This window comes from Danio rerio, chromosome 6, assembly GCF_052040795.2.
Source record: "Danio rerio strain M-AB ecotype USA chromosome 6, GRCz13ab, whole genome shotgun sequence".
Taxonomy (NCBI): domain Eukaryota; kingdom Metazoa; phylum Chordata; class Actinopteri; order Cypriniformes; family Danionidae; genus Danio; species Danio rerio.
In genome coordinates, this window is record NC_141026.1 from 10,808,328 (window position 1) to 10,828,019 (window position 19,692).

The window sequence follows — 19,692 nt, forward strand, 5'->3', positions numbered from 1 at the left end:
TAGATGTTAAGAAGATCATTACTAGTAGAAGATTGACTTCAATAGCCTCAACACAACTGAGCTACTTAAGCTAAAACAAATCGTTAAAGCTCTAGTAAACAACATGTCTGTATGTGGAGAAGAGCTCAGCTGCTGCACCATCTAACCACCACCAACACTGGTTTGCAGTGCAACTCAGGTTAAATACTCTCTCTCTTCTCCCAACAGCCAATCACTGGAAAGATCCAATGATCACTACCAGGTGGACACAATTACCTGCAGGGAGAGAGAGAGACACACAGAGAGAGAGAGAGAGAGAGAGAGAGAGAGAGAATAACACAGGGATGTCCAAACTCGGTCCCGAAGGGTCGTTGTCCTGCTTAGTTTAGCTCCAACTTGCTTTAACACACCTGCCAGGAAGTTACTAGTATATCTAGCAAGAGCTTGATCAGATGATTCAGGTGTCTTTGATTAGAGTTGGAGCTAAACTCTTCAGGACACCAGCCCTCCAGGACCGAGTTTGGACACCCCTGGAATAACAAAACAAAGCACATTGTGCACACTAAAGAAACGTCTCAGGACATAACACCTCCTTTAGTTGCAAAATACAATTATTCCACAAAATATATTTGTATAACACACACAAAAAATGCAATCACTCTGTTTCTCGTAACTGATTTATACAGAACTGTAGAAATTAAGTAAAGTATTAAGCAAGTATATTATAAGTAACTGTAATTAAATCACATAAAAATGAAAAGGAAGTGGGTAGCACTGTCGCCTCACAGCAAGAAGGTCACTGGTTCAATCCCCATCTGGGTCTGTGTGGAGTTTGCATGTTCTCCCCATGTCAGTGTGGGTTTTCTGTGTGTGCTCCGGTTTCGCCCACAAGTCCAAAAACATGTGCTATAGGTGAACTGAATAAGCTAAATTGGCCGTAGTCTATGAGTGTGAATGAGTGTGTATATATGTTTTCCAGTACTGACTTACTGGACCATCATTCACTGATGTTGATCCTGGACCATCAGTATATAAATTCACTGATGTTGATCCTGGACCATCAATATATAAATTCACTTATGTTGATCCTGGACCATCAATATATAACTTCACTGATGTTGATCCTGGACCATCAATATATAAATTCACTGATGTTGAGTCTGGACCATCAATATATTAATTCACTGATGTTGATCCTGGACCATCATTCACTGATGTTGATCCTGGACCATCAGTATATAAATTCACTGATGTTGATCCTGGACCATCAATATATAAATTCACTTATGTTGATCCTGGACCATCAATATATAACTTCACTGATGTTGATCCTGGACCATCAATATATAAATTCACTGATGTTGAGTCTGGACCATCAATATATAACTTCACTGATGTTGATCCTGGACCATCAAAATATAAATTCACTGATGTTGATCCAGGACCATCAATATATAAATTCACTGATGTTGATCCTGGACCATCAATATATAAATTCACTAATGTTGATCCTGGACCATCATTCACTGATATTGATCCTGGACCATCAATATATAAATTCACTGATATTGATCCTGGACCATCAGTATATGAATTCACTGATGTTGATCCTGGACCATCATTCACTGATATTGATCCTGGACTATCAATATATAAATTTACTGATGTTGATCCTGGACCATCATTCACAAATGTTGATCCTGGACCAACAATATATGAATTTACTGATGTTGATCCTGGACCATCAATATATAAATTCACTGATGTTGATCCTGGACCATCAGTATATAAATTCACTGATGTTGTTCCTGGACCATCAATATATAAATTTACTGATGTTGATCATGGACCATCAGTATATAACTTCACTGATGTTGATCCTGGACCATCAATATATAACTTCACTGATGTTGATCCTCGACCATCATTCACTGATGTTGATCCTGGACTATCAATATATAAATTTACTGATGTTGATCCTGGACCATCATTCACAAATGTTGATCCTGGACCAACAATATATGAATTTACTGATGTTGATCCTGGACCATCAGTATATAACTTCACTGATGTTGATCCTGGACCATCAATATATAAATTCACTGATGTTGATTCTGGACCATCAATATATAAATTCACTGATGTTGATCCTGGACCATCAATATATAAATTTACTGATACTGATCCTGGATCATCAATATATAAATTTACTGATGTTGATCCTGGACCATCAATATATAAATTCACTGATGTTGATCCTGGACCATCATATATATAAATTCACTGATGTTGATCCTGGACCATCAGTATTTAAATTCACTGATGTTGATCCTGGACTATCAATATATAAATTTACTGATGTTGATCCTGGACCATCATATATATAAATTCACTGATGTTGATCCTGGACGATCAATATATAAATTCACTGATGTTGATCCTGGACCATCAATATATAAATTCACTGATGTTGATCCTGGACCATCAAAATATAAATTCACTGATGTGGATCCTGGACCATCAATATATAAATTCACTGATGTTGATCCTGGACCATCAATATATAAATTCACTGATGTTGATCCTGGACCATCAATATATTAATTCACTGATGTTGATCCTGGACCATCATTCACTGATGTTGATCCTGGACCATCAGTATATAAATTCACTGATGTTGATCCTGGACCATCAATATATAAATTCACTTATGTTGATCCTGGACCATCAATATATAACTTCACTGATGTTGATCCTGGACCATCAATATATAAATTCACTGATGTTGATCCTGGACCATCAATATATAACTTCACTGATGTTGATCCTGGACCATCAAAATATAAATTCACTGATGTTGATCCAGGACCATCAATATATAAATTCACTGATGTTGATCCTGGACCATCAATATATAAATTCACTGATATTGATCCTGGACCATCATTCACTGATATTGATCCTGGACCATCAATATATAAATTCACTGATATTGATCCTGGACCATCAGTATATGAATTCACTGATGTTGATCCTGGACCATCATTCACTGATATTGATCCTGGACCATCAATATATAAATTCACTGATGTTGATCCTGGGCCATCAGTATATAAATTCACTGATGTTGTTCCTGGACCATCAATATATAAATTTACTGATGTTGATCATGGACCATCAGTATATAACTTCACTGATGTTGATCCTGTACCATCAATATATAACTTCACTGATGTTGATCCTCGACCATCAAAATATAAATTCACTGATGTTGATCCTGGACCATCAGTATATAAATTCACTGATGTTGTTCCTGGACCATCAATATATAAATTCACTGATGTTGATCCTGGACCATCAGTATATAAATTCACTGATGTTGTTCCTGGACCATCAATATATAAATTCACTGATGTTGATCCTGGACCATCATTCACTGATGTTGATCCTGGACCATCAGTATATAAATTCACTGATGTTGTTCCTGGACTATCATTCACTAATGTTGATCCTGGACCATCAATATATAAATTCACTGATGTTGATCCTGGACCATCAGTATATAAATTCACTGATGTTGATCCTGGACCATCATTCACTAATGTTGATCCTGGACCATCAATATATAAATTTACTGATGTTGATCCTGGACCATCAATATATAAATTCACTGATGTTGATCCTGGACCATCAGTATATAAATTCACTGATGTTGATCCTGGACCATCATTCACTAATGTTGATCCTGGACCATCAATATATAAATTTACTGATGTTGATCCTGGACCATCAATATATAAATTCACTGATGTTGATCCTGGACCATCAATATATAAATTTACTGATACTGATCCTGGATCATCAGTATATAAATTCACTTATGTTGATCCTGGACCATCAATATATAAATTCACTGATGTTGATCCTGGACCATCAGTATATAAATTCACTGATGTTGATCCTGGACCATCATTCACTAATGTTGATCCTGGACCATCAATATATAAATTCACTGATGTTGATCCTGGACCATCAATATATAAATTTACTGATACTGATCCTGGATCATCAGTATATAAATTCACTTATGTTGATCCTGGACCATCAATATATAACTTCACTGATGTTGATCCTCGACCATCAGTATATAACTTCACTGATGTTGATCCTGGACCATCAAAATATAAATTCACTGATGTTGATCCTGGACCATCATTCACTAATGTTGATCCTGGACCATCAAAATATAAATTCACTGATGTTGATCCTGGACCATCAATATATAAATTCACTGATGTTGATCCTGGACCATCAATATATAAATTCACTGATGTTGATCCTGGACCATCAAAATATAAATTCACTGATGTTGATCCTGGACCATCAGTATTTAAATTCAATGATGTTGATACTGGACCATCAATTCATAAATTTACTGATGTTGATCCTGGACCATCAATATATAAATTCACTGATGTTGATCCTGGACCATCAATATACAAATTCACTGATGTTGATCCTGGACCATCAATATATAAATTCACTGATGTTGATCCTGGACCATCATTCACTGATGTTGATCCTGGACCATCAGTATATAAATTCACTGATGTTGATCCTGGACCATCAATATATAAATTCACTGATGTTGATCCTGGACCATCAATATATAAATTCACTTATGTTGATCCTGGACCATCAATATATAAATTCACTGATGTTGATCCTGGACCATCAATATACAAATTCACTGATATTGATCCTGGACCATCAGTATATGAATTCACTGATGTTGATCCTGGACCATCATTCACTGATGTTGATCCTGGACCATCAATATATAAATTCACTGATGTTGATCCTGGACCATCAATATATAACTTCACTGATGTTGATCCTCGACCATCAATATATAAATTCACTGATGTTGATCCTGGACCATCAATATATAAATTTACTGATGTTGATCCTGGACCATCAGTATATAACTTCACTGATGTTGATCCTGGACCATCATTCCCTGATGTTGATCCTGGACCATCAAAATATAAATTCACTGATGTTGATCCTGGACCATCAATATATAAATTCACTGATGTTGATCCTGGACCATCAATATACAAATTCACTGATGTTGATCCTGGACCATCATTCACTGATATTGATCCTGGACTATCAATATATAAATTTACTAATGTTGATCCTGGACCATCAATATACAAATTCACTGATGTTGATGCTGGACCATCATATATATAAATTCACTGATGTTGATCGTATATAACTTCACTGATATTGTTCCTGGACCATCAATATATAACTTCACTGATGTTGATCCTGGACCATCAAAATATAAATTCACTGATGTTGATCCTGGACCATCAATATATAAATTCACTGATGTTGATCCTGGACCATCAATATATAAATTCACTGATGTTGATCCTGGACCATCATTCACTGATGTTGATCCTGGACAATCAGTATTTAAATTCACTGATGTTGATCCTGGACCATCAGTATTTAAATTCACTGATGTTGATCCTGGACCATCATTCACTAATGTTGATCCTGGACCATCAATATATAAATTCACTGATGTTGATCCTGGACCATCAATATTCAAATTCACTGATGTTGATCCTGGACCATCATATATATAAATTCACTGATGTTGATCCTGGACCATCAATATATAAATTCACTGATGTTGATCCTGGACCAACAATATATAACTTCACTGATGTTGATCCTGGACCAACAATATATAAATTCACTGATGTTGATCCTGGACCATCAATATATAAATTCACTGATGTTGATCCTGGACCAACAATATATAACTTCACTGATGTTGATCCTGGACCAACAATATTTAAATTCACTGATGTTGATCCTGGACCATCAATATATAACTTCACTGATGTTGATCCTGGACCATCATTCACTGATGTTGATCCTGGACCATCAAAATATAAATTCACTGATGTTGATCCTGGACCATCAGTATTTAAATTCACTGATGTTAATCCTGGACCATCATTCACTAATGTTGATCCTGGACCATCAATATATAAATTCACTGATGTTGATCCTGGACCATCATATATATAAATTCACTGATGTTGATCCTGGACCATCAATATTCAAATTCACTGATGTTGATCCTGGACCATCAATATATAAATTCACTAATGTTGATCCTGGACCATCAATATTCAAATTCACTGATGTTGATCCTGGACCATCAATATATAAATTCACTGATGTTGATCCTGGACCAACAATATTTAAATTCACTGATGTTGATCCTGGACCATCAGTATATAACTTCACTGATGTTGATTCGGACCATCATTCCCTGATGTTGATCCTGGACCATCAAAATATAAATTCACTGATGTTGATCCTGGACCATCAATATATAAATTCACTGATGTTGATCCTGGACCATCAGTATTTAAATTCACTGATGTTGATCCTGGACCATCAAAATATAAATTCACTGATGTTGATCCTGGACTATCAATATATAAATTTACTGATGTTGATCCTGGACCATAAATATATAAATTCACTGATGTTGATGCTGGACCATCAAAATATAAATTCACTGATGTTGATCCTGGACTATCAATATATAAATTTACTGATGTTGATCCTGGACCATCAATATACAAATTCACTGATGTTGATGCTGGACCATCAAAATATAAATTCACTGATGTTGATCCTGGACTATCAATATATAAATTTACTGATGTTGATCCTGGACCATCAATATATAACTTCACTGATGTTGATCCTGGACCATCAATATATAACTTCACTGATGTTGATCCTGGACCAACAATATATAAATTCACTGATGTTGATCCTGGAGTATCAATATATAACTTCACTGATGTTGATCCTGGACCATCAGTATATAAATTCACTGATGTTGATCCTGGACCATCAATATATAAATTCAATGATGTTGATCCTGGACCATCAGTATATAAATTCACTGATGTTGATCCTGGACCATCAGTATATAACTTCACTGATGTTGATCCTGGACCATCAAAATATAAATTCACTGATGTTGATCCTGGACCATCAATATATAAATTCACTGATGTTGATCCTGGACCATCATTCACTGATGTTGATCCTGGACCATCAGTATTTAAATTCACTTATGTTGATCCTGGACCATCAAAATATAAATTCACTGATGTTGATCCTGGACTATCAATATATAAAATCACTGATGTTGATCCTGGACCATCAATATACAAATTCACTGATGTTGATCCTGGACCATCAATATACAAATTCACTGATGTTGATGCTGGACCATCATATATATAAATTCACTGATGTTGATCCTGGACCATCAGTATATAACTTCACTGATGTTGATCCTGGATCATCATTCACTGATATTGTTCCTGGACCATCAATATATAACTTCACTGATGTTGATCCTGGACCATCAAAATATAAATTCACTGATGTTGATCCTGGACCATCAATATATAAATTCACTGATGTTGATCCTGGACCATCATTCACTGATGTTGATCCTGGACCATCAGTATATAAATTCACTGATGTTGATCCTAGACCATCAATATATAACTTCACTGATGTTGATCCTCGACCATCAATATATAAATTCACTGATGTTGATCCTGGACCATCAATATATAAATTCACTGATGTTGATCCTGGACCATCATTCACTGATGTTGATCCTGGACCATCAAAATATAAATTCACTGATGTTGATCCTGGACCATCATTCACTGATGTTGATCCTGGACCATTAATATATAAATTAACTGATAATGATCCTGGACCATCAGTATATAAAATCACTAATCTTGATCCTGGACCATCAATATATAACTTCACTGATGTTGATCCTGGACAATCAGTATTTAAATTCACTGATGTTGATCCTGGACCATAAGTATTTAAATTCACTGATGTTGATCCTGGACCATCATTCACTAATGTTGATCCTGGACCATCAATATATAAATTCACTGATGTTGATTCTGGACCATCAATATATATATTCACTGATGTTGATCCTGGACCATCAATATATAAATTTACTGATACTGATCCTGGATCATCAGTATATAAATTCACTGATGTTGATCCTGGACCATCAATTTATAAATTTACTGATGTTGATCCTGGATCATCAGTATATAAATTCACTGATGTTGATCCTGGACCATCATTCACTGATGTTGATCCTGGACTATCAATATATAAATTTACTGATGTTGATCCTGGACCATCAATATATAAATTCACTGATGTTGATCCTGGACCATCAATATATAAATTCACTGATGTTGATCCTGGACCATCAATATATAAATTCACTGATGTTGATCCTGGACCATCAGTATTTAAATTCAATGATGTTGATCCTGGACCATCAATTCATAAATTTACTGATGTTGATCCTGGACCATCAATATATAAATTCACTGATGTTGATCCTGGACCATCAATATACAAATTCACTGATGTTGATCCTGGACCATCAGTATTTAAATTCACTGATGTTGATCCTGGACCATCATTCACTGATGTTGATCCTGGACCATCAGTATATAAATTCACTGATGTTGATCCTGGACCATCAATATATAAATTCACTGATGTTGATCCTGGACCATCAATATATAAATTCACTGATGTTGATCCTGGACCATCAGTATATAACTTCACTGATGTTGATCCTGGACCATCAAAATATAAATTCACTGATGTTGACCCTGGACCATCATTCACTGATGTTGATCCTGGACCATCAGTATATAAATTCACTGATGTTGATCCTGGACCATCAATATATAAATTCACTTATGTTGATCCTGGACCATCAATATATAAATTCACTGATGTTGATCCTGGACCATCAATATACAAATTCACTGATATTGATCCTGGACCATCAGTATATGAATTCACTGATGTTGATCCTGGACCATCATTCACTGATGTTGATCCTGGACCATCAATATATAAATTCACTGATGTTGATCCTGGACCATCAATATATAACTTCACTGATGTTGATCCTCGACCATCAATATATAAATTCACTGATGTTGATCCTGGACCATCAATATATAAATTTACTGATGTTGATCCTGGACCATCAGTATATAACTTCACTGATGTTGATCCTGGACCATCATTCCCTGATGTTGATCCTGGACCATCAAAATATAAATTCACTGATGTTGATCCTGGACCATCAATATATAAATTCACTGATGTTGATCCTGGACCATCAATATACAAATTCACTGATGTTGATCCTGGACCATCAATATACAAATTCACTGATGTTGATGCTGGACCATCATATATATAAATTCACTGATGTTGATCGTATATAACTTCATTGATGTTGTTCCTGGACCATCATTCCCTGATGTTGATCCTGGACCATCAATATATACATTTACTGATACTGATCCTGGATCATCATTCACTGATATTGTTCCTGGACCATCAATATATAACTTCACTGATGTTGATCCTGGACCATCAAAATATAAATTCACTGATGTTGATCCTGGACCATCAATATATAAATTCACTGATGTTGATCCTGGACCATCAATATATAAATTCACTGATGTTGATCCTGGACCATCATTCACTGATGTTGATCCTGGACCATCAAAATATAAATTCACTGATGTTGATCCTGGACAATCAGTATTTAAATTCACTGATGTTGATCCTGGACCATCAATATTCAAATTCACTGATGTTGATCCTGGACCATCATATATATAAATTCACTGATGTTGATCCTGGACCAACAATATATAACTTCACTGATGTTGATCCTGGACCAACAATATATAAATTCACTGATGTTGATCCTGGACCATCAATATATAAATTCACTGATGTTGATCCTGGACCAACAATATATAACTTCACTGATGTTGATCCTGGACCAACAATATTTAAATTCACTGATGTTGATCCTGGACCATCAATATATAACTTCACTGATGTTGATCCTGGACCATCATTCACTGATGTTGATCCTGGACCATCAAAATATAAATTCACTGATGTTGATCCTGGACCATCAGTATTTAAATTCACTGATGTTGATCCTGGACCATCATTCACTAATGTTGATCCTGGACCATCAATATTCAAATTCACTGATGTTGATCCTGGACCATCATATATATAAATTCACTGATGTTGATCCTGGACCATCAATATATAAATTCACTGATGTTGATCCTGGACCAACAATATTTAAATTCACTGATGTTGATCCTGGACCATCAATATATAAGTTCACTGATGTTGATCCTGGACCAACAATATATAAATTCACTGATGTTGATCCTGGAGTATCAATATATAACTTCACTGATGTTGATCCTGGACCATCAGTATATAAATTCACTGATGTTGATCCTGGACCATCAATATATAAATTCACTGATGTTGATCCTGGACCATCAGTATATAACTTCACTGATGTTGATCCTGGACCATCATTCCCTGATGTTGATCCTGGACCATCAAAATATAAATTCACTGATGTTGATCCTGGACCATCAATATATAAATTCACTGATGTTGATCCTGGACCATCAATATGTAAATTTACTGATGTTGATCCTGGACCATCAGTATATAACTTCACTGATGTTGATTCGGACCATCATTCCCTGATGTTGATCCTGGACCATCAAAATATAAATTCACTGATGTTGATCCTGGACCATCAATATATAAATTCACTGATGTTGATCCTGGACCATCAGTATTTAAATTCACTGATGTTGATCCTGGACTATCAATATATAAATTTACTGATGTTGATCCTGGACCATAAATATATAAATTCACTGATGTTGATCCTGGACCATCAATATACAAATTCACTGATGTTGATCCTGGACCATCAATATACAAATTCACTGATGTTGATGCTGGACCATCATATATATAAATTCACTGATGTTGATCCTGGACCATCAGTATATAACTTCACTGATGTTGATCCTGGACCATCAGTATATAACTTCACTGATGTTGATCCTGGACCATCAATATATAAATTCACTGATGTTGATCCTGGACCATCAGTATATAAATTCACTGATGTTGATCCTGGACCATCAGTATATAACTTCACTGATGTTGATCCTGGACCATCAAAATATAAATTCACTGATGTTGATCCTGGACCATCAATATATAAATTCACTGATGTTGATCCTGGACCATCATTCACTGATGTTGATCCTGGACCATCAGTATTTAAATTCACTGATGTTGATCCTGGACCATCAAAATATAAATTCACTGATGTTGATCCTGGACTATCAATATATAAATTCACTGATGTTGATCCTGGACCATCAATATACAAATTCACTGATGTTGATCCTGGACCATCAATATACAAATTCACTGATGTTGATGCTGGACCATCAAAATATAAATTCACTGATGTTGATCCTGGACCATCAATATATAAATTCACTGATGTTGATCCTGGACCATCATTCACTGATGTTGATCCTGGACCATCAAAAAATAAATTCACTGATGTTGATCCTGGACCATCAATATACAAATTCACTGATGTTGATGCTGGACCATCAAAATATAAATTCACTGATGTTGATCCTGGACCATCATTATATAAATTCACTGATGTTGATCCTGGACCATCATTCACTGATGTTGATCCTGGACCATCAAAAAATAAATTCACTGATGTTGATCCTGGACCATCAATATATAACTTCACTGATGTTGATCCTCGACCATCAAAATATAAATTCACTGATGTTGATCCAGGACCATCAATATACAAATTCACTGATGTTGATCCTGGACCATCATTCACTGATATTGATCCTGGACTATCAATATATAAATTTACTAATGTTGATCCTGGACCATCAATATACAAATTCACTGATGTTGATCCTGGACCATCAGTATATAACTTCACTGATGTTGTTCCTGGACCATCATTCCCTAATGTTAATCCTGGACCATCAATATATACATTTACTGATACTGATCCTGGATCATCATTCACTGATATTGTTCCTGGACCATCAATATATAACTTCACTGATGTTGATCCTGGACCATCAAAATATAAATTCACTGATGTTGATCCTGGACCATCAATATATAAATTCACTGATGTTGATCCTGGACCATCATTCACTGATGTTGATCCTGGACCATCAAAATATAAATTCACTGATGTTGATCCTGGACCATCATTCACTGATGTTGATCCTGGACCATTAATATATAAATTAACTGATAATGATCCTGGACCATCAGTATATAAAATCACTAATCTTGATCCTGGACCATCAATATATAACTTCACTGATGTTGATCCTGGACAATCAGTATTTAAATTCACTGATGTTGATCCTGGACCATAAGTATTTAAATTCACTGATGTTGATCCTGGACCATCATTCATCAATGTTGATCCTGGACCATCAATATATAAATTCACTGATGTTGATCCTGGAACATCAATATATAAATTCACTGATGTTGATCCTGGACCATCAATATATAACTTCACTGATGTTGATCCTCGACCATCAAAATATAAATTCACTGATGTTGATCCAGGACCATCAATATATAAATTCACTGATGTTGATCCTGCACCATCAATATATAAATTTACTGATGTTGATCCTGGACCATCAATATATAAATTCACTGATGTTGATCCTGGACCATCAATATACAAATTCACTGATGTTGATCCTGGACCATCAATATATAAATTCACTGATGTTGATCCTGGACCATCAATATATAAATTCACTGATGTTGATCCTGGACCATCAATATACAAATTCACTGATGTTGATCCTGGACCATCATTCACTGATATTGATCCTGGACTATCAATATATAAATTTACTAATGTTGATCCTGGACCATCAATATACAAATTCACTGATGTTGATGCTGGACCATCATATATATAAATTCACTGATGTTGATCCTGGACCATCAGTATATAACTTCACTGATGTTGTTCCTGGACCATCAATATATAAATTAACTGATAATGATCCTGGACCATCAGTATATAAAATCACTAATCTTGATCCTGGACCATCAATATATAACTTCACTGATGTTGATCCTGGACAATCAGTATTTAAATTCACTGATGTTGATCCTGGACCATCAGTATTTAAATTCACTGATGTTGATCCTGGACCATCATTCACTAATGTTGATCCTGGACCATCAATATATAAATTCACTGATGTTGATCCTGGACCATCAATATTCAAATTCACTGATGTTGATCCTGGACCATCATATATATAAATTCACTGATGTTGATCCTGGAGTATCAATATATAACTTCACTGATGTTGATCCTGGACCATCAGTATATAAATTCACTGATGTTGATCCTGGACCATCAATATATAAATTCACTGATGTTGATCCTGGACCATCAGTATATAAATTCACTGATGTTGATCCTGGACCATCAGTATATAACTTCACTGATGTTGATCCTGGACCATCAAAATATAAATTCACTGATGTTGATCCTGGACCATCAATATATAAATTCACTGATGTTGATCCTGGACCATCATTCACTGATGTTGATCCTGGACCATCAGTATTTAAATTCACTGATGTTGATCCTGGACCATCAAAATATAAATTCACTGATGTTGATCCTGGACTATCAATATATAAATTCACTGATGTTGATCCTGGACCATCAATATACAAATTCACTGATGTTGATCCTGGACCATCAAAATATAAATTCACTGATGTTGATCCTGGACCATCAATATATAACTTCACTGATGTTGATCCTGGACCATCAAAATATAAATTCACTGATGTTGATCCTGGACCATCAATATATAAATTCACTGATGTTGATCCTGGACCATCATTCACTGATGTTGATCCTGGACCATCAAAAAATAAATTCACTGATGTTGATCCTGGACCATCAGTATATAAATTCACTGATGTTGATCCTGGACCATCAATATATAAATTCACTGATGTTGATCCTGGACCATCAATATATAACTTCACTGATGTTGATCCTCGACCATCAAAATATAAATTCACTGATGTTGATCCAGGACCATCAATATACAAATTCACTGATGTTGATCCTGGACCATCATTCACTGATATTGATCCTGGACTATCAATATATAAATTTACTAATGTTGATCCTGGACCATCAATATACAAATTCACTGATGTTGATCCTGGACCATCAGTATATAACTTCACTGATGTTGTTCCTGGACCATCATTCCCTAATGTTAATCCTGGACCATCAATATATACATTTACTGATACTGATCCTGGATCATCATTCACTGATATTGTTCCTGGACCATCAATATATAACTTCACTGATGTTGATCCTGGACCATCAAAATATAAATTCACTGATGTTGATCCTGGACCATCAATATATAAATTCACTGATGTTGATCCTGGACCATCAATATATAAATTCACTGATGTTGATCCTGGACCATCATTCACTGATGTTGATCCTGGACCATCAAAATATAAATTCACTGATGTTGATCCTGGACCATCATTCACTGATGTTGATCCTGGACCATTAATATATAAATTAACTGATAATGATCCTGGACCATCAGTATATAAAATCACTAATCTTGATCCTGGACCATCAATATATAACTTCACTGATGTTGATCCTGGACAATCAGTATTTAAATTCACTGATGTTGATCCTGGACCATAAGTATTTAAATTCACTGATGTTGATCCTGGACCATCATTCACTAATGTTGATCCTGGACCATCAATATATAAATTCACTGATGTTGATCCTGGACCATCAATATATAAATTCACTGATGTTGATCCTGGACCATCAATATATAACTTCACTGATGTTGATCCTCGACCATCAAAATATAAATTCACTGATGTTGATCCAGGACCATCAATATATAAATTCACTGATGTTGATCCTGCACCATCAATATATAAATTTACTGATGTTGATCCTGGACCATCAATATATAAATTCACTGATGTTGATCCTGGACCATCAATATATAAATTCACTGATGTTGATCCTGGACCATCAATATACAAATTCACTGATGTTGATCCTGGACCATCATTCACTGATATTGATCCTGGACTATCAATATATAAATTTACTAATGTTGATCCTGGACCATCAATATACAAATTCACTGATGTTGATGCTGGACCATCATATATATAAATTCACTGATGTTGATCCTGGACCATCAGTATATAACTTCACTGATGTTGTTCCTGGACCATCAATATATAAATTAACTGATAATGATCCTGGACCATCAGTATATAAAATCACTAATCTTGATCCTGGACCATCAATATATAACTTCACTGATGTTGATCCTGGACAATCAGTATTTAAATTCACTGATGTTGATCCTGGACCATCAGTATTTAAATTCACTGATGTTGATCCTGGACCATCATTCACTAATGTTGATCCTGGACCATCAATATTCAAATTCACTGATGTTGATCCTGGACCATCATATATATAAATTCACTGATGTTGATCCTGGACCATCAATATATAAATTCACTGATGTTGATCCTGGACCATCAATATATAAATTCACTAATGTTGATCCTGGACCATCAATATATAAATTCACTAATGTTGATCCTGGACCATCAGTATTTAAATACACTTATGTTGATCCTGGACCATCAATATATAAATTCACTGATGTTGTTCCTGGACCATCAGTATATAACTTCACTGATGTTTATCCTGGACCATCATTCACTGATGTTGATCCTGGACCATCAATCTATAAATTCACTGATGTTGATCCTGGACCATCAATATACAAATTCACTGATGTTGATCCTGGACCATCAATCTATAAATTCACTGATGTTGATCCTGGACCATCAATATACAAAGTCACTGATGTTGATCCTGGACCATCAGTATATAAATTCACTGATGTTGATTCTGGACCATTAATATATAAAATCACTGATGTTGTTCCTGGACCATCAGTATTTAAATTCACTGATGTTGATCCTGGACTATCAATATATAAATTTACTGATGTTGTTCCTGGACCATCAATATATAAATTTACTGATGTTGATCCTGGGCCATCATTCCATGATGTTGATCCTGGACCATCAATATATAAATTCACTGATGTTGTTCCTGGACCATCAGTATTTAAATTCACTGATGTTGATCCTGGACAATCAATATATAAATTTACTGATGTTGATCCTGGACCATCAATATATAAATTCACTGATGTTGTTCCTGGACCATCAGTATATAACTTCACTGATGTTGATCCTGGACCATCAAAATATAAATTCACTGATGTTGATCCTGGACCATCATTAACTGATGTTGATCCTGGACCATCAATATATAAATTCACTGATGTTGATCCTGGACCATCAGTATATAAATTCACTGATGTTGATCCTGGACCATCAGTATATAAATTTACTGATGTTGATCCTGGACCATCAATATATAAATTCACTGATGTTGATCCTGGACCATCAGTATATAAATTCACTGATGTTGATCCTGGACCATCAGTATTTAAATTCACTGATGTTGATCCTGGACCATCAATTCATAAATTTACTGATGTTGATCCTGGACCATCAATATAAAAATAAACTGATGTTGATCCTGGACCATCAGTATTTAAATTCACTGATGTTGATCCTGGACCATCAATATATAAATTCACTGATGTTGTTCCTGGACCATCAGTATTTAAATACACTTATGTTGATCCTGGACCATCAATATATAAATTCACTGATGTTGTTCCTGGACCATCAGTATATAACTTCACTGATGTTTATCCTGGACCATCATTCACTGATGTTGATCCTGGACCATCAATCTATAAATTCACTGATGTTGATCCTGGACCATCAATCTATAAATTCACTGATGTTGATCCTGGACCATCAATATATAAAATCACTAATCTTGATCCTGGACCATCAATATATAAATTCACTGATGTTGATCCTGGACCATCAATATACAAATTCACTGATGTTGATCCTGGACCATCAATATATAAATTCACTGATGTTGTTCCTGGACCATCAGTATTTAAATTCACTGATGTTGATCCTGGACCATTAATATATAAATTCACTGATGTTGTTCCTGGACCATCAGTATTTAAATTCACTGATGTTGATCCTGGACCATCAATAAATAAATTTACTGATGTTGATCCTGGACCATCATTCCATGATGTTGATCCTGGACCATCAAAATATATATTCACTGATGTTGATCCTGGACCATCAATATATAAATTCACTGATGTTGATCCTGGACCATCAATATACAAATTCACTGATGTTGATCCTGGACCATCAATATATAAATTCACTGATGTTGTTCCTGGACCATCAGTATTTAAATTCACTGATGTTGATCCTGGACCATTAATATATAAATTCACTGATGTTGTTCCTGGACCATCAGTATTTAAATTCACTGATGTTGATCCTGGACCATCAAAATATAAATTTACTGATGTTGTTCCTAGACCATCAATATATAAATTTACTGATGTTGATCCTGGACCATCATTCCATGATGTTGATCCTGGACCATCAAAATAGATATTCACTGATGTTGATCCTGGACCATCATTCACTGATGTTGTTCCTGGACCATCAATATATAACTTCACTGATGTTGATCCTGGACCATCAATATATAAATTCACTGATGTTGAGTCTGGACCATCAATATATAACTTCACTGATGTTGATCCTGGACCATCAATATATAAATTCACTGATGTTGATCCTGGACCATCAATATATAAATTCACTGATGTTGATCCTGGACCATCAAAATAGATATTCACTGATGTTGATCCTGGACCATCATTCACTGATGTTGTTCCTGGACCATCAATATATAACTTCACTGATGTTGATCCTGGACCATCAATATATAAATTCACTGATGTTGAGTCTGGACCATCAATATATAACTTCACTGATGTTGATCCTGGACCATCAATATATAAATTCACTGATGTTGAGTCTGGACCATCAAAATATAAATTCACTGATGTTGATCCAGGACCATCAATATATAAATTCACTGATGTTGATCCTGGACCATCAATATATAAATTCACTAATGTTGATCCTGGACCATCATTCACTGATATTGATCCTGGACCATCAATATATAAATTCACTGATATTGATCCTGGACCATCAGTATATGAATTCACTGATGTTGATCCTGGACCATCATTCACTGATATTGATCCTGGACCATCAATATATAAATTCACTGATGTTGATCCTGGACCATCAGTATATAAATTTACTGATGTTGTTCCTGGACCATCAATATATAAATTTACTGATGTTGATCCTGGACCATCATTCCATGATGTTGATCCTGGACCATCAAAATATATATTCACTGATGTTGATCCTGGACCATCAATATATAAATTCACTGATGTTGATCCTGGACCATCAATATATAACTTCACTGATGTTGATCCTGGACCATCAATATATAAATTCACTGATGTTGATCCTGGACTAACAATATATAAATTTACTGATGTTGATCCTGGACCATCAATATATAAATTCACTGATGTTGATCCTGGACCATCAATATATAACTTCACTGATGTTTATCCTGGACCATCAATATATAAATTCACTGATGTTGATCCTGAACCATCAGTATATAAATTCACTGATGTTGATCCTGGACCATCGATATATAAATTCACTGATGTTGATCCTGGACCATCAATTTATAAATTTACTGATGTTGATCCTGGACCATCAATTCATAAATTTACTGATGTTGATCCTGGACCATCAATATAAAAATAAACTGATTTTGATCCTGGACCATCAATATATAAATTCACTGATGTTGATCCTGGACCATTAGTATATAAATTCACTGATGTTGATCCTGGACCATCAATATACAAATTCACTGATGTTGATCCTGGACCATCAATATATAAATTCACTGATGTTGTTCCTGGACCATCAGTATTTAAATTCACTGATGTTGATCCTGGACCATTAATATATAAATTCACTGATGTTGTTCCTGGACCATCAGTATTTAAATTCACTGATGTTGATCCTGGACCATCAAAATATAAATTTACTGATGTTGTTCCTAGACCATCAATATATAAATTTACTGATGTTGATCCTGGACCATCATTCCATGATGTTGATCCTGGACCATCAAAATAGATATTCACTGATGTTGATCCTGGACCATCATTCACTGATGTTGTTCCTGGACCATCAATATATAACTTCACTGATGTTGATCCTGGACCATCAATATATAAATTCACTGATGTTGAGTCTGGACCATCAATATATAACTTCACTGATGTTGATCCTGGACCATCAATATATAAATTCACTGATGTTGATCCTGGACCATCAATATATAAATTCACTGATGTTGATCCTGGACCATCAAAATAGATATTCACTGATGTTGATCCTGGACCATCATTCACTGATGTTGTTCCTGGACCATCAATATATAACTTCACTGATGTT

At 35.1% G+C, this 19,692-nt stretch overlaps 1 protein-coding gene and 1 long non-coding RNA gene across 2 annotated transcripts in view; both read right to left on the bottom strand.

The window, feature by feature from the left end:
- The window catches only part of LOC147843375 (uncharacterized), a 704,457-nt gene that overhangs the window by 91,321 nt on the left and 593,444 nt on the right, over positions 1 to 19,692 (bottom strand). The window lies entirely within an intron of this gene.
- On the bottom strand, positions 12,647 to 19,378 carry LOC147843377 (uncharacterized). The gene is made up of 6 exons (XM_088651031.1): positions 18,390 to 19,378; positions 16,473 to 18,190; positions 15,599 to 16,372; positions 14,833 to 15,002; positions 12,995 to 13,138; positions 12,647 to 12,786 (listed from the first exon to the last, which is right to left on the bottom strand). Coding segments are annotated over exons 1-2 (1,164 nt in total). The 5' UTR covers positions 18,391 to 19,378; the 3' UTR covers positions 12,647 to 12,786; positions 12,995 to 13,138; positions 14,833 to 15,002; positions 15,599 to 16,372; positions 16,473 to 17,027.